This window comes from Leuciscus leuciscus, assembly GCF_965113295.1.
Source record: "Leuciscus leuciscus genome assembly, chromosome: 2".
Classification (NCBI taxonomy): Eukaryota; Metazoa; Chordata; class Actinopteri; order Cypriniformes; family Leuciscidae; genus Leuciscus; species Leuciscus leuciscus.
The window spans coordinates 35,754,721-35,768,172 of record NC_138726.1 but is presented as its reverse complement, the minus strand read 5'-3'; the positions used below and the strand labels follow the sequence as shown (position 1 = coordinate 35,768,172).

Genomic DNA, 13,452 nt, shown 5'->3' with positions numbered 1-13,452 from the left:
TTCTTTGTTCTTTTCTCAAAGAAAAGCTTAACTCCAAGTCTTCCAGAGTCGCGGCCAAAGCCGATTCGAAAGACCCATCTTCTTTGTTTTCAAGTAGCAGGGAATTCACGCGGAACCGTCGCAACTCTGTCGTCATTATGTTAAGCCCGCCCACCGACTCTATACACGATGTGATTGGCCTGACTAGAGTTTGTTTTTTCCAGCTCCCAAGCCAACGGAGAGTTGCTTGACGACACTGGCTGCAAATTACATTTGCTGCTGCTAGGGTGCGTCTAGATTTCTAGGCTATAATAATCCACCAGTTAACTGTAATTTAAAAATTAGTTTAACACCCTGTTGTTTACATTCCAAACAAGAGGCGTGTAAAACACAAATTTCAAGTCGCAATATCACAAAAGTGGAGACAGATGTTTTATTCCATATTGTGATCTACACACTACCCTTGCAACTAAAATTTCACATTTGGGTGAAACGGATTATTGGAAAGAAAAAATGCAGGACGGGGACTTGTTGCTATCCATTATAATTGGATCAGTGGAGTTCAGTGAAGCATTAGTTGTTAAGTACAGACTAAATGAAGTTCCAAATGTAGGGTTGGGAGCTTAAGCTAAGCTTCGGGATCGAGCCCCCTTTATGGACAGACTTCAAATGACATTTAATGTGTGGCTTAATCAGTTATCTAAATTGAATGTTTTGCAAATCATTTTCATAATTTTTTTTTTTTAGTTATCCTAAAGCAAAGCCTCAGGATATGCCAATGCCACCATTACTGATTGGTGCATAGTGGCATGTGGCACATTTAAAATGCCTGCATTCCATTTAGAAGCAAATGTGTGAGATAATAGCTGCTAAAACATCAAAAGTATGACAGCAAAAGCTGACAAATTAACATAAAACAAACTGGTAACAGTGGGCTACAATTAGTATGAGTATCTCTCTCTCTCTCATTAATTAAAAATACAAGATACATGAGAGGTAAAGGCAGTTGAGAATTTAACACACTGACATTTATTAATTTTATAAATGCATTTGTGAGAGTCGTGGTTTAAATTTGCTTTGACTACATTTTTCTAGATTACTTAACGTCGTGCAGTAAGTACCTGGCTGCTCTGCTCTGGAGGTCCACTCAGTCCTGCAGCAGCCATGTATGTGCTGCCGATGGTTTTAATCTTCTCCACACCACTGAACTTGGGCTTCGACAGCAACTGCAGGTAAGGAGAAGAGGGAAGGGCAGAGTGGATGTCAATGTTTCCGAGCAGTAAAAATTCATGCCAAGATGTTATCTTATGATAAATGACAGAGAGAGAGAGAGAGAAAGGGAGGATAATAAGAACTGAAAGAAGCGGGACAGCAGCCATACTGCGCTGAAACTAAACACTAGTAATAAGTGAAGTAAGCCAAGCATGGACCTGTATTTAGATCCTAAACATGAAGTCAGTCAAGCCAGGGCTTTGTTTGCAGCTCACAGAAATAAGCAGCTGAAGTGATAAGAGTGTACAAAAATGGCTGCCTCATTTCATCAAATCATACTCAAATGATAGCTTGGGTGACGCCCTTAGAAGCTCTTCAGATGTTGGCAGAGAAACACTATTCATATACAATGATTCATTGTATCCATTCAGGGAATGAGAAGAGAAGAAAAGCAGGACCATCACATATGCTGCGAGACATGAGACGTGACATCACTCTGACCTCGTCAAAGTCGGCGATGATCTCATTGAGGAGCCTCAAACACTCCAGTCCTTCTTTATTGATGTCACACTCAGTGTAGAACTCTTTGAAGTCCGGCACCGAGGCAAACATCACACATACGCAGTCATATGACTTATAGTACAGGTCCTGGAGAAGAGGATCGGAAAGACACATGCAGCAAGAGTTCAGTGATTCAGTGTAATTATTATTCACATGGCACAACAGAAACAACAACAACATGTTTTATGAAAGGATATTCACAGACTCACAGAGGGCATGAGGTACGACTGGTACAACACATGACGTGAGCGTTTTGAGTAACATGAAGAAAATGTCCACCAAATAAACTCAGGGGATAAATAAAATCAAGGGAGGAACAAAGACTAAATGAATTGAGACATTTGATGAATTGTTTCACAAATGAAAAATCTCCATATTAAAAAGTAAGAAACCAAAAAAAGTCATATAAGAAAGTTATATATATATACTTTTAAATTAATATGTTTATTTAGCACGGACACATTTCACTGTTACAAAAAAAAAAACTATTTCAAATAAATGCTGTTCTTTTAGAATTGTATCATGGTTTTGTATCACAACTTTTTTCAACATTGATAGAGACAAGACAAAATTATACTAACATTTCTTAAAAGAATGCAGATCGGGGAGGAATAAAAATATATAAATATCTGTAAATATTTCAGCCATTTTTTCCAACCTAAAGTTTTGAATCTTGCTTAAATATGAAAAGGTAGATTATGGACTGTGGTAGAAAATGGTAGAGAGGTTACCATAAAATACAGTGTAGGTGGGTGACCTAGTATTCTTTGTATAGTCTACATTGTAATCATACAGTAATGATATTGGAACGGTATGGTGGGGTATTTTATGATATGATCTTGTGTGGTAAATGGCAGTGTTTCCCAACCTTTTTAATCTTATGTACTGCCACAGTCCAATCTGTACAAATGGCTTTTTTACACACATTATTTTGTTTTCTTTCCTTAAAAAGATCTGCAAAACCATAACATTATTCATAAAAAATGTTGTATTTAGATATTCAATGAAGCAAAATCGAAATCTTTCCAAGTGCCCTCTGGAACCGGCTCAGGTACCCCTGGTTGGGAATCACTGTTATATGTCTGGTCTTGTATGGGAGACAGAAGCGGATGATATACAGGTTCACCCCACTCACTCGAAGCCGGTTCCTACCTTGTATTTCCGGTTTAGTAAAGAGATAGTGGACAGCAGCCCCACCTCATTCTTTTTGTTCTCGCCCACGAAGAGAGCGGCCACGTGCGCAGGGAGAACATTTTCCAGAAGGAGACGGTTCAGGTTTTCGCACAGCTCGACTTCTTCCTTATCGGCCAGGTTCTTGTTCTTCAACAGGAAGTCTTGACGACAACGGTACTCATTCTGAAGGGAAGAGAGAGGACAGAGCAAGAGTGGGTGTGACTTTCTCTGCTCTGTATTACTGTGTGTGTGGTGTGTGTGTGTGTGTGTGTGTGTGTGTGTGGTGTGTACCTGGCAGGATATGAGCAGCATGGTAAAGAGGAAGAGTGTGATGTAGATGCCGCTCATGACTTGTGGGCGCTTCATAATTCCTGCTTTGCACAGATTGTCCTCTACACTACAACAACAGACAAACAATGGACATGATTTTAACAGAGATGCCCAAATATTCAAATCCTTGCCAATACAGATTATTATTTTCATGTTATGGCCGATAATAGGCCAATATTAAAATTCTATACTATTTTGTCCAAACAAATGCAAATGAAAACACTAAAAATCTATTGTTTTAAATGTCCAGTATGAAACAAGTGGATTTGCTAATGATAACATGTAACAGTGCTCAAATATTAATAGAATAACTAAGTTGACAGCAACGCTAATCTAAATGTAAAAACAGGGGTAATATAAGCATATACAATTAATATAAATTTATGAAAATGATATGAAAATCAACTGAGTACAAATATAAGACGTATTTGTGAGAGTGTACCTGCAGTATCTGTTGAAGAGATTATTCTGGGAGTAGAAGATGAAGATGTAGGAAATAGCTGAGACGATGAAGAGGAAGGCCACCTTCAGCTCCAAACTCACCCTCAAAAACACGCCACAGGCGATCAACGCCAATATACAATTATACACTGAGTACTGGAAAGACAAACCATACAGAAACTCAATAAATCATTTTTCTATTGTTTCTTTGGCAACAAGACAGCAGTTAAAATACTCTCATAATCTAACATCAGGGCTATGACACTTACTCATTTATAAAGATGATAAATGAGTAAATTATATCATGTAATAAATAATAATGTAAATAATTATTTTGGGTTATGATGTGGGTTAGGGTTAGTTTGTTGTATTTATAATTAGCTGTATACAAAAATAACAGAAGTTTAGGCCATGTCTCCATTTAGATATTTAAATAAACGTGATTGATACTCACAGGCAAATACGAAAGGTCATCTTTGTCAGAATCAGTAATGTTGCTGTTAATTTGTGGCAGACTCTGCGTTTCAAAATACTGTGGAGTGAAAGACATTTTGATAGGGTAAAATGTTAACAGATGGAACTCTTTTTGTAATGCTTCAGTGAACACACATATCAACAATATTGTCTGAGGACCTGAGCATAAAAAAATTATAATTTATGTTGTGTGTTTTTTAGTGTGTTACACAGCATGAGACACTTAACTAAATAATGTGTGTGTGACCTTTATTGCAGTGACAGAAAGGCTGAGCATTACCAATTTGAAAATGGCGATGATGAATACGACTGCAGTGGCCACAGTTGCCAATGGGATGCGCAGAAAAGGTCTCTTAACCACTGCTTCTGAAAGAGCCGAGAGCCACGTGCATGACTTCAACTTCTCTGGAAATGTCCTCTGAGCAAGAAAAAGAAGGGAAAAACAGCTGTTCAAAGAGAAAGAAAGCTGGATTTGACCTGAGAAAAAGCTCAAGGCTACTGAAGCCAGATTGTGTTGGAAAAAGCAACAGTGTATTTGAATGGGGCAGAGAGGACACTGGGAGTATTTCAGTTTGCAACATTGTAGCAACTGTTTTTAGTTATTTTACATTTCAAATATAAGTCAGTGCCAACAATGGACACAGCATATGACATTCTCCACATTACAGCATTGTACACAGCAAGGGAGGCACTGCATGCTCCAGCATCTACAAAACCATAAAAATACCCCAGAAACCATCAGGCCAACTGAATGTGTGTGCTGAGGCAAAAGAAGGCATTGGTGGTCTAACCTGTATATGACCCGCAAAACAGATGCACAGAATCAAAAGCAGAAAACACCCCAATACCGCAAACATCAGCCCCAGCTTTTTACGCCTAACAGAGAGAGAGAGAGACAAAGAAAGATAGTTATATCTACTCTCAGGGCAAATGATTGTAGCACATGAAGACACACGTTCAGCAACAAAGTGTTAAATTGAGTCTGCATATGGGGTTCGCTTGTGTTCATGCCACTTACTCTTTGGTAACAAACATCTGGATGATGAAGATGCAGATAAAGATGAAGGTGGCACAACCAATGTCATATTTAAAGTTTGGCATCTCTATAGTCCTGTACTGAGAGAACCACATACACGCAATTTAATATTAGTTTATTTAATTTCTTCTTTTTTTTTTTTTTACATGTAGACAACAGTGGCGTAGCGCAAAAATTAGAAAAGAAGTATTTCGTTTTAAACAAGTTGTTTTTAAATGAGTTTCCTCGCTCATTGCTATGGGGAGATGCGCCATGGCATATTGCAGGGAAATTGAATTGTCGCTAATAGCCTATTAATTTAAAGTAATAATAATAATAATATTAATTTATTAGGCCTACATTAATTGGAAATGTCAAATTCACTTGATAAGGCCGATAGCTGATGCTGATCATCTACTGATCATCCTCTTTCGGTGCATCAGCGCATCGCGTCTATCAGCTGATCATCGTCTATCCGCGCATCAACGCGTCTATCAGCTGATCATCGTCTATCCGCGCATCAACGCGTCTATCAGCTGATCATCGTCTATCCGCGCATCAACGCGTCTATCAGCTGATCATCGTCTATCCGCGCATCAACGCGTCTATCAGCTGATCATCGTCTATCCGCGCATCAACGCGTCTATCAGCTGATCATCGTCTATCCGCGCATCAGCGCATTGCGTCTATCAGCTGCTCATCGTCTATCGGCACAACCTGGCATGGGGGTTTTCGTGGGGCCCCCCGCAAAGCGTGCCCATCCGCTACGCCACTGGACAACACATGGTGTATGAAACAAGAAAAATCCCACAGTCTAAATAAATAAATAAATAACTGTTTGTCTGTCTAACACATACATCCCAGAAGTTACAGCCCACAGGAAAATACTAACCTGCTTTTCAAGGTCTCGTTTAGTAAACAATAGCGTTAGGCCAGAGATCTCTTCAGACTTCACCCACTGCCTGCACACACAAATTATTTCTTCACTCGTTTTCATAAGCACTAAATGTGCAACTTTAACCAAACTGGACTTAATTCCATTCAAAATTATTTCATGTGCTTGTTTATGTAAGACTAACTTGCTGGAGCTCAGATCATTGATAGTGGTGGTCATCTTGTCGTGAAGCTCTTCATCAAACTTAGTCTTCTGTGATTTATTCCTACAAGGACAGTAGACACAGATCACAGAGACAAAAACTCACTTTGACCCATGAAGTAACATACACACAATGTCTAAATGTGCATGGGCACTGTGGGATAGAAAAGATGTTTATAGCTGTTGTCATGCTGTTATTGAGTTATATTTGACTGCAGCCAGTACAAAGGAAGCTTGGGTGAATATGTGTGAAGTTCATAGTTCTAAATGACTTGACTAGTTTTGTAGTTAATACTTTGTTTAGTTCAGGGATCTAAATAGATAATAAGAGAGAGTATAATGTAGAATTGAGTGTGTGTGTACCTGGTATTCCCTACAATATGGGGACCAAATGCCCCCACAAGCATATTAATACCAGTAAATTTTGACAGTATGGGGACGTTTTTTGTCCCCATGAGGAAAAGAGCTTATAAATCATACTAAATGAAGTGTTATGAAAATGTAATATTGCAGAAAGTTTTCTGTGATGGGTATGTTTAGGGATAGGTTTAGTAGGTTAGTGTAGGTGGATAAAATATACAGTTACGTATAAAAATCATTACGTCTATGGGAAGTCCCAATAAAACATGGAAACCAGTGTGTGTGTGTGTGTTTATGTGTGAGGGCCGTGGCAGACAGAATGCCTTGTGTTAGTTTAAACCCTAACAGAGAGCCCCCTTGCAATGTGCCTCAGCACGGCTCAGAAAGGAAAATGCTGTTTCCTTTCTTTCTCTTTGCAAGCAGAAACGCACGCTTGTCTAAACCAAAAGTGCACTGTAGGCTGGAAACACACCACTGAGGGAGTGCAGCTATGGTCATGCTAACCATATGACCAGTTAACAGCGGCTCACTGAGCATTTGCATTGTTAGTGTTGAAACTACGGGCCCCATAGAGCTGGCTGAGCCAGTATGGCTCCACTCACTTATATGTGCACAAGGGAGGGGCAGGTAAAGAGAAGGGCTCCTCAAGAGACTCATCAAAGCTGTCAGAGAGCAACAGTGAGAAAGACAACTTCAACATCGCTGCTTCAGTCAGCCAGACAAAACCAGACTCAAGACATACTAAAGTGGACATTTATAAAAAGCTTTTGAATGGCCCTTAGGTCATAGACCTAGTTTTTTCCAACTGAGATACACACAAGACAGACCAATATATGACACAAACAACACTCACCTCTCTGTAATTTTGGTCGTTACTGATCTAAGAGGGATGTCCTAAAGAGAGAGACAAACGTGAACATCTGCTTTGCACCTCTCTGTGTGTAAATAATGTAGGAATTGACCTCACGACACCGATAACTTAACCATGGCCACTGCTTTTGAAGGATTAGCATATTTTGAAGCACTTGATTCAAGGATTAATTGCAAAGTTTAACCATCATAGAGTGACATTTTTATCATTTGCACGTTTTTTGTCTTACCAATTTACACATTCAAGCGATTTTAAACCATTCCAGCACAAAAAGAGACAAAAGAGAGCTGCACACACACAGAGAGGTGCGTTTCGGATAGCTTCCGAACAACAAATTGATTTCTATTTTGCGTCTCCTTGCGCTTGAACGAATGCATACACACAAAATGATGTCAAAATGCCCGTCTTGGCTAGTATTCACGTAAACAGTCAGTTAAACACATTCGGCACAGTTTTAAGAGAACATAAACAGTTGAGAAAGAAATCGGACGTGTATCATTATATTGGATCTGTGCATTCGGTTAGGCTATAAATACCTTGGCTTTAAACAATACTAAAGGCCTTAAACAAAGATGAATCTATATTTAATAGATTAAATTAGTGAACACTATGCAGTGTCCTTACTTTATTTGTAACTTTGTTATATTGTATTAATCTATGCTTGTAATTAGTGTATTTGTTCTTGTTTTTTTAAACTGATAACTAACTTTTTGCTGATCCAAAAAATTATCCGATCCGTGAATCAAAAACCATAATATGATCCGAACTGTGAGTTTTGTGATCTGTTGCACCACAAATAAGTACACTTCCTCTGTCTGTTAAACAAAATAAAGTTGCAATTATGTTAATTATGTACCTGATGATTCTGGAATAAATGACTAATTACTATACAGTTTATAACCGTGAACAAAAACAAAACTAAACAGAAAACAAGTTTTTGTATCAGGTTATGTTGCACTAAATATAATGGTACAAGATGAGAAAATGACAAGGGTAAATCTATCCACGTGTCAAAAAGTAAGACAGTTGATGTCATAAATATTGACATTAACGCACAAGAGTAGTGTGATGCTTTCTGCAGATGCAAACAGGGGTACAGGTTTTTTTTTCTTGCTGTTGGATGATCATTTAAAATGGGCAAGTTTAGTTCTTCATGCAATCTACAGCAGAATCTGATACAACACGTATTTTTCTAAATTACTGTCTTGTATTGAGAATGGAATGAACAAAACTTAATACACTAGCCTCTGTGGATACCTAGTTTTTAAATCACATGTACAATAACGGCACAATAATGCTTGAAATTTGCCAAAAAGAGTTTGTATGTCACAGAAAGTCTAGTAATACCGCGTCTACAACGCGGCAAAATAATTCATTATAATCAGTGATGTAGTCTACACTGGAAGCGGCGTGGCACGACATGACAAATCCCCAACAGTAAACCGGTGCCTCGTTCTATTTATGACGTACTCCAAGCACTCATGATACTTCTCATAGGAAGGACAAATGGATTTGCTTTGTCACATCCAGTGTTGACAGCTTCTAGCTGTTGCAGTGTGATGCGACTCCTCAACTGTCGCGCCCGGTGTAGACACGATGTAAGTTTAATGGTCAAACTGGCGGATTCCAACAAGGCTTATCAGCGCATCGATTTGTTTGGTATTTAGGCTGTCAGTCATTCATCTGTTGTGAGGTCAATTCTTATGTTTGGGTGATCTATTCCTTTAACGTCTGTATCTCTGACCTTGCAGCGACCCTTTCCATTGACCATAGCATCTGTGCAGAATTCCTCTCGGCTCTGCAAATGGGCGAACGGTTTGACGGCCCCCCATGACTCCAGGAAGCGTGTCATACGCACAGATGCTCTCATCTTCAAACCGTCACTCACACGAGGCTTAGTGACACTGGGGGCCATCAGTGATGGATCTTTTGACTAAACACACAAACATAAACAATACACCAACATATTCAGATTCATATACAGTGACATATATATGGCAAACATACACTTCTAACGTTTGAGTTAAAGTCTCTACCCGAGGGTCTATGACCAAATAGGTTTTGATGTTGAGCTCTTTAAGATAGGGGTCTCTTAGGTGACCATTCCCCTCCTCCACCTCATACGCTTTGTTCAAGTGCTTCAGAGTCGCCTCTGTGATGTGAACTCGTCTGATGGAGAAAAAATAAGTAGCATCTTATGAAGAAGGCCTGAGGTATGACATTATGATACAGACAGTATTCTGTGTGCAACTTTTATCAATTATCATTTGATAAGTGATTTTATTGTTCATACCCTGGTAATCCACCTGACTCCATATGATTTGCTAAGGTGACATCATGTGACCACACATCAAACTGCCACTTCCGTAAGCCAATCACACCACAGAGGACGTTTCCAGAGTGCACACCTACTCGCATGTTTATATCCACACCTGTTGCCTCACGCACCTGCCTGCAAGTGATGATTAGAAAAATAATCAGCAATTCATCTGCCAAATGTATTGGCCAGTGCTAGAAAGAAACACTATAAGGAGAAATGCAGTGCTAATGATGACGTGAATGTATATTTTACATGTTGTATAAACCTATAAACTTACTTGATGGCTTCGCACATGTCCAGGCCCATTTTAACACAGTTTTTGGCATGATTTGGCAGGGAAACGGGGAGGCCAGACACACAGTAATAACAATCACCAAGAATTTTTATTCGCATGCACTCATTCTCCTAAAGGGGAAAAAACACAAGCACACACAAGGACAACTAATGTGCAGTTCAGAGCACAAGTATCCAATTTACCAATTGATCAGATTGAATTATATTAAATTATATTATGTTATATACAGTATATATTAAGTTATACACAGCACCATTCTAAAATTTGAGGTCAGTTAATTTTTTTTAAAGAAATGAATACTTTTATTAGTTGAGAATAGTTTAAGATTAGGTTTAGGGGTAGATTCAGGACTAGTACCAAGTAATTACCCAGTTTTTGTAATTACTACAATAGGTATATGTACATGCGAAACAGGACTGTAAAAAAAAGTGCTACCTTTTTATTTAGGAAGGATGCATTAGGTTGATCAAAAGTGACTGTAAAGATATTTATAATGTTACAAAGGATTTCTATTAAAAAAATAATGCTGTTCTTTTGTACTTAAAGGTGCATTGTGTTATATTTAGGAGGATCTGTTGACAGAAATGCCATATCATATACATAACTATGTTTTCAGTAGTGTATAAAGACCTTACATAATGAACCATTATGTTTTTATTACCTTAGAACAGTGGTTCTCAAACTTTTTACACCAAGTACCACCTCAGAAAATATTTGGCTCTCCAAGTACCACCATAATGACCAATATGAAAATACAGTAGCGTAGTAGGCCTATTCAGCTACAGTTATGCACAGCTCAAAAATGAGGCAGCTTACAGTAATTTCTAATAAGAATATTTATTATTGTCAGCCACTTTAAACATTGTAAAAACACCGTTTGAACATTAACAATGTATTGTGCTGCTTACATACAGGTTAATAAAAAACTAAAAGTGAAATAAAAACTGTAGCCTACTGTCCTTAAAATATTAATAATAAAAAAAACAGGCTGTTTATTCATATTTAACCCTTTTAAACGTAAATTTAAAATATTTTGGCTGGCCCCTGTGAGTTTTTCAAGGCGATCATTATTTAGAACTGTTCACTTTACTGTTTCCATGGTGACGCGTCATTGCTTGTCACGTGACACACCGCAGCGCTGAATGACTAATTATCTGCTTTTATTTCATTGTTTTATTCAAAATATTCACAAATTTGTTAGCTATGGCATGAAATATTTGATATTCCGATTGACAAATATATGCAAGTGGAAGTGTTATGTTGTTTAAACACCTTTAAAACGATCGCGTTAGTTGAGCTATATGCGCCGTGTTACGTTTGTGCCACAGTTCAGAGAATCGGATCTGTTGGATTTACAGCACGTGAATTCATCCACTTCTCCCGAAATACATGAAAGTAAGTGGCCGGTGAACTGGGAGAAGAATAGAGTTAGTTAACTTTAAAGTTACTTACACAATGTGTAAAACGTGTCGTCTAATTATAATGGAAATTATTATAATTTCCGCTTCCATAGACATCAGTGTGTATTTTACAAATTGTAAATGTATTGTTTTTTTAGTACTTATGTGAATTTAAATGTCTGAAACCTAAAATAAACATTATGTGGTTAAAAACACTGAATAATTGTGATATATGACAGCGCCTGAGTGGCGCACGTCCGTCTCTGGCTCAGCGCCAGCCAACTGCGAAAGCACAATTTAAATTTAGCAGTTGATCACGTGATGCACTGGCCGTTCTACTCACACCGGCGTAATCGTATCGTACGCTCCAGGGACCAGCCAAGACTGATCACACAATAGACAGTAAAAGATCACACCGGTTTGATCTTACGTGCAAAATTCAGTGATTCCTCTGCGTACCACTAGACGGAGCCTGCGTACCACTAGTGGTACGCGTACCACACTTTGAGAACCACTGCATTAGAAAGAGCCATTTCTATCCTAAACGGACAAACACGTTTCGTTACTATGTTGTTCTTCGTGCAAAGAAGCTAGCTAAAGTGAGCGAATAAAACACTGATGCAATGATGAACAAGTAACAATAATATTTGCACTAACATATTGTTTTACTGAATAATCAAGTAAATGTAATTTCTTATTTTATCTTTGTAAAGAAACCTCATTGCTTAACTGGCTACTCTCTGCTGTCTCAGACGACGATATATTTTCCTGTCGGCCACCATAACTTCTGTTGGTTGCAATTCGCAACCTCACCACTAGATGCGGCTAAAAATTACACAGTGCACCTTTAAAGAATACTGAAAAAATCTACCACATTTTTACAAAAATATTAAGCAGCACAACTGTTTTCAACATTGATTATGATAAAATAAAAATAAAAATCCACACCAAATCATCATATTAGAATAAATTCTGAAGGATCATGTGACACTGAAGACTGGAGTAATGATGCTGAAAATTCAGCTTTGCCATCACAGGAATAAATGATATTTTAAAATATATTCAAATATAAAACACATATTTTAAAACAAATAACATTTAACACTATTACAGTTGTACTGTATTTTGATCAAATAAATGCAGCATTGGTGAGCATAAGAGCATAATTATATTATATTACACACATATTTAATCATACTTACTTTTGCAATCTGGTCAAATTTCCCAAAAAGTTCATTCAGCATGATCACAAGCTCCTTAGGAGAACAGTCACTGGCCAGACGTGTGAAACCCACAATGTCAGCATATAGGATGCTAACAGAAAACAAGGGGAAGACACAAAAAGAGACAATCTTATTGTCACCATTATATTCAGTTTAACTTAAGTTACATTTTCATGGACTCTTATTATGTTTCTCTGTTGCTGTCTGCCTTTGTTTCTGTTAACATGTCATTCAACAGTTGTCATGGTTATTCTTTATGTTCCTAATTAGAGCACACCTGATTGTATTTGAGTTCGTCCCTTTGTGTATTTAAGTTCTTCTGTTTGTGCTTGCACGCTGTCGCATCTATGTGTAATATCTGAGTTAATGTGGTTTTAATTAAAAAACGCTTCTATTTGAAACTTCTTCATCGTTGTGTTTTAGTATTTAATTTTGGAAATGAAACAAAGGGAGAAACAAATGTGCTTGCTAGTTTGAAGAGAAGACATTTAGAAGTTGATACTACTTGTGCCGAGTCCTTTTTAATAAAGAGAAAAGCAGCAGCTCAGTGTCAGCTGTCTGAACGCCCTGGAAAGAATAAAAACCTCATAAACACGGCTCACGGAAATGAACCTTTAAGACCCAGCTGTTCTCAATGCTGACAAGACCAAACACACACACACACACAATCCATGTCATCACACTCCTAATGAACAAGTTCAA

The 13,452-nt window shown here is 38.0% G+C and overlaps 1 protein-coding gene across 2 annotated transcripts in view; it reads right to left on the bottom strand.

The window, feature by feature from the left end:
• Positions 1 to 13,452, bottom strand: part of adcy7 (adenylate cyclase 7) — a 50,505-nt gene that overhangs the window by 6,222 nt on the left and 30,831 nt on the right. The window contains exons 7-24 of one of the 2 annotated variants that reach the window (XM_082161132.1): positions 12,730 to 12,841; positions 10,110 to 10,237; positions 9,806 to 9,964; positions 9,549 to 9,681; positions 9,257 to 9,445; positions 7,495 to 7,535; positions 7,244 to 7,303; positions 6,265 to 6,345; positions 6,078 to 6,147; positions 5,189 to 5,286; positions 4,962 to 5,046; positions 4,451 to 4,588; positions 4,151 to 4,228; positions 3,698 to 3,852; positions 3,217 to 3,322; positions 2,950 to 3,108; positions 1,693 to 1,839; positions 1,101 to 1,205 (exon numbers count right to left, since the gene is read on the bottom strand). In XM_082161132.1, the coding sequence (XP_082017258.1) occupies positions 1,101 to 1,205; positions 1,693 to 1,839; positions 2,950 to 3,108; positions 3,217 to 3,322; positions 3,698 to 3,852; positions 4,151 to 4,228; positions 4,451 to 4,588; positions 4,962 to 5,046; positions 5,189 to 5,286; positions 6,078 to 6,147; positions 6,265 to 6,345; positions 7,244 to 7,303; positions 7,495 to 7,535; positions 9,257 to 9,445; positions 9,549 to 9,681; positions 9,806 to 9,964; positions 10,110 to 10,237; positions 12,730 to 12,841 (2,044 nt within the window). The remainder of the gene's footprint in view (positions 1 to 1,100; positions 1,206 to 1,692; positions 1,840 to 2,949; positions 3,109 to 3,216; positions 3,323 to 3,697; positions 3,853 to 4,150; positions 4,229 to 4,450; positions 4,589 to 4,961; positions 5,047 to 5,188; positions 5,287 to 6,077; positions 6,148 to 6,264; positions 6,346 to 7,243; positions 7,304 to 7,494; positions 7,536 to 9,256; positions 9,446 to 9,548; positions 9,682 to 9,805; positions 9,965 to 10,109; positions 10,238 to 12,729; positions 12,842 to 13,452) is intronic. The other variant, XM_082161133.1, reaches the window with a different exon arrangement.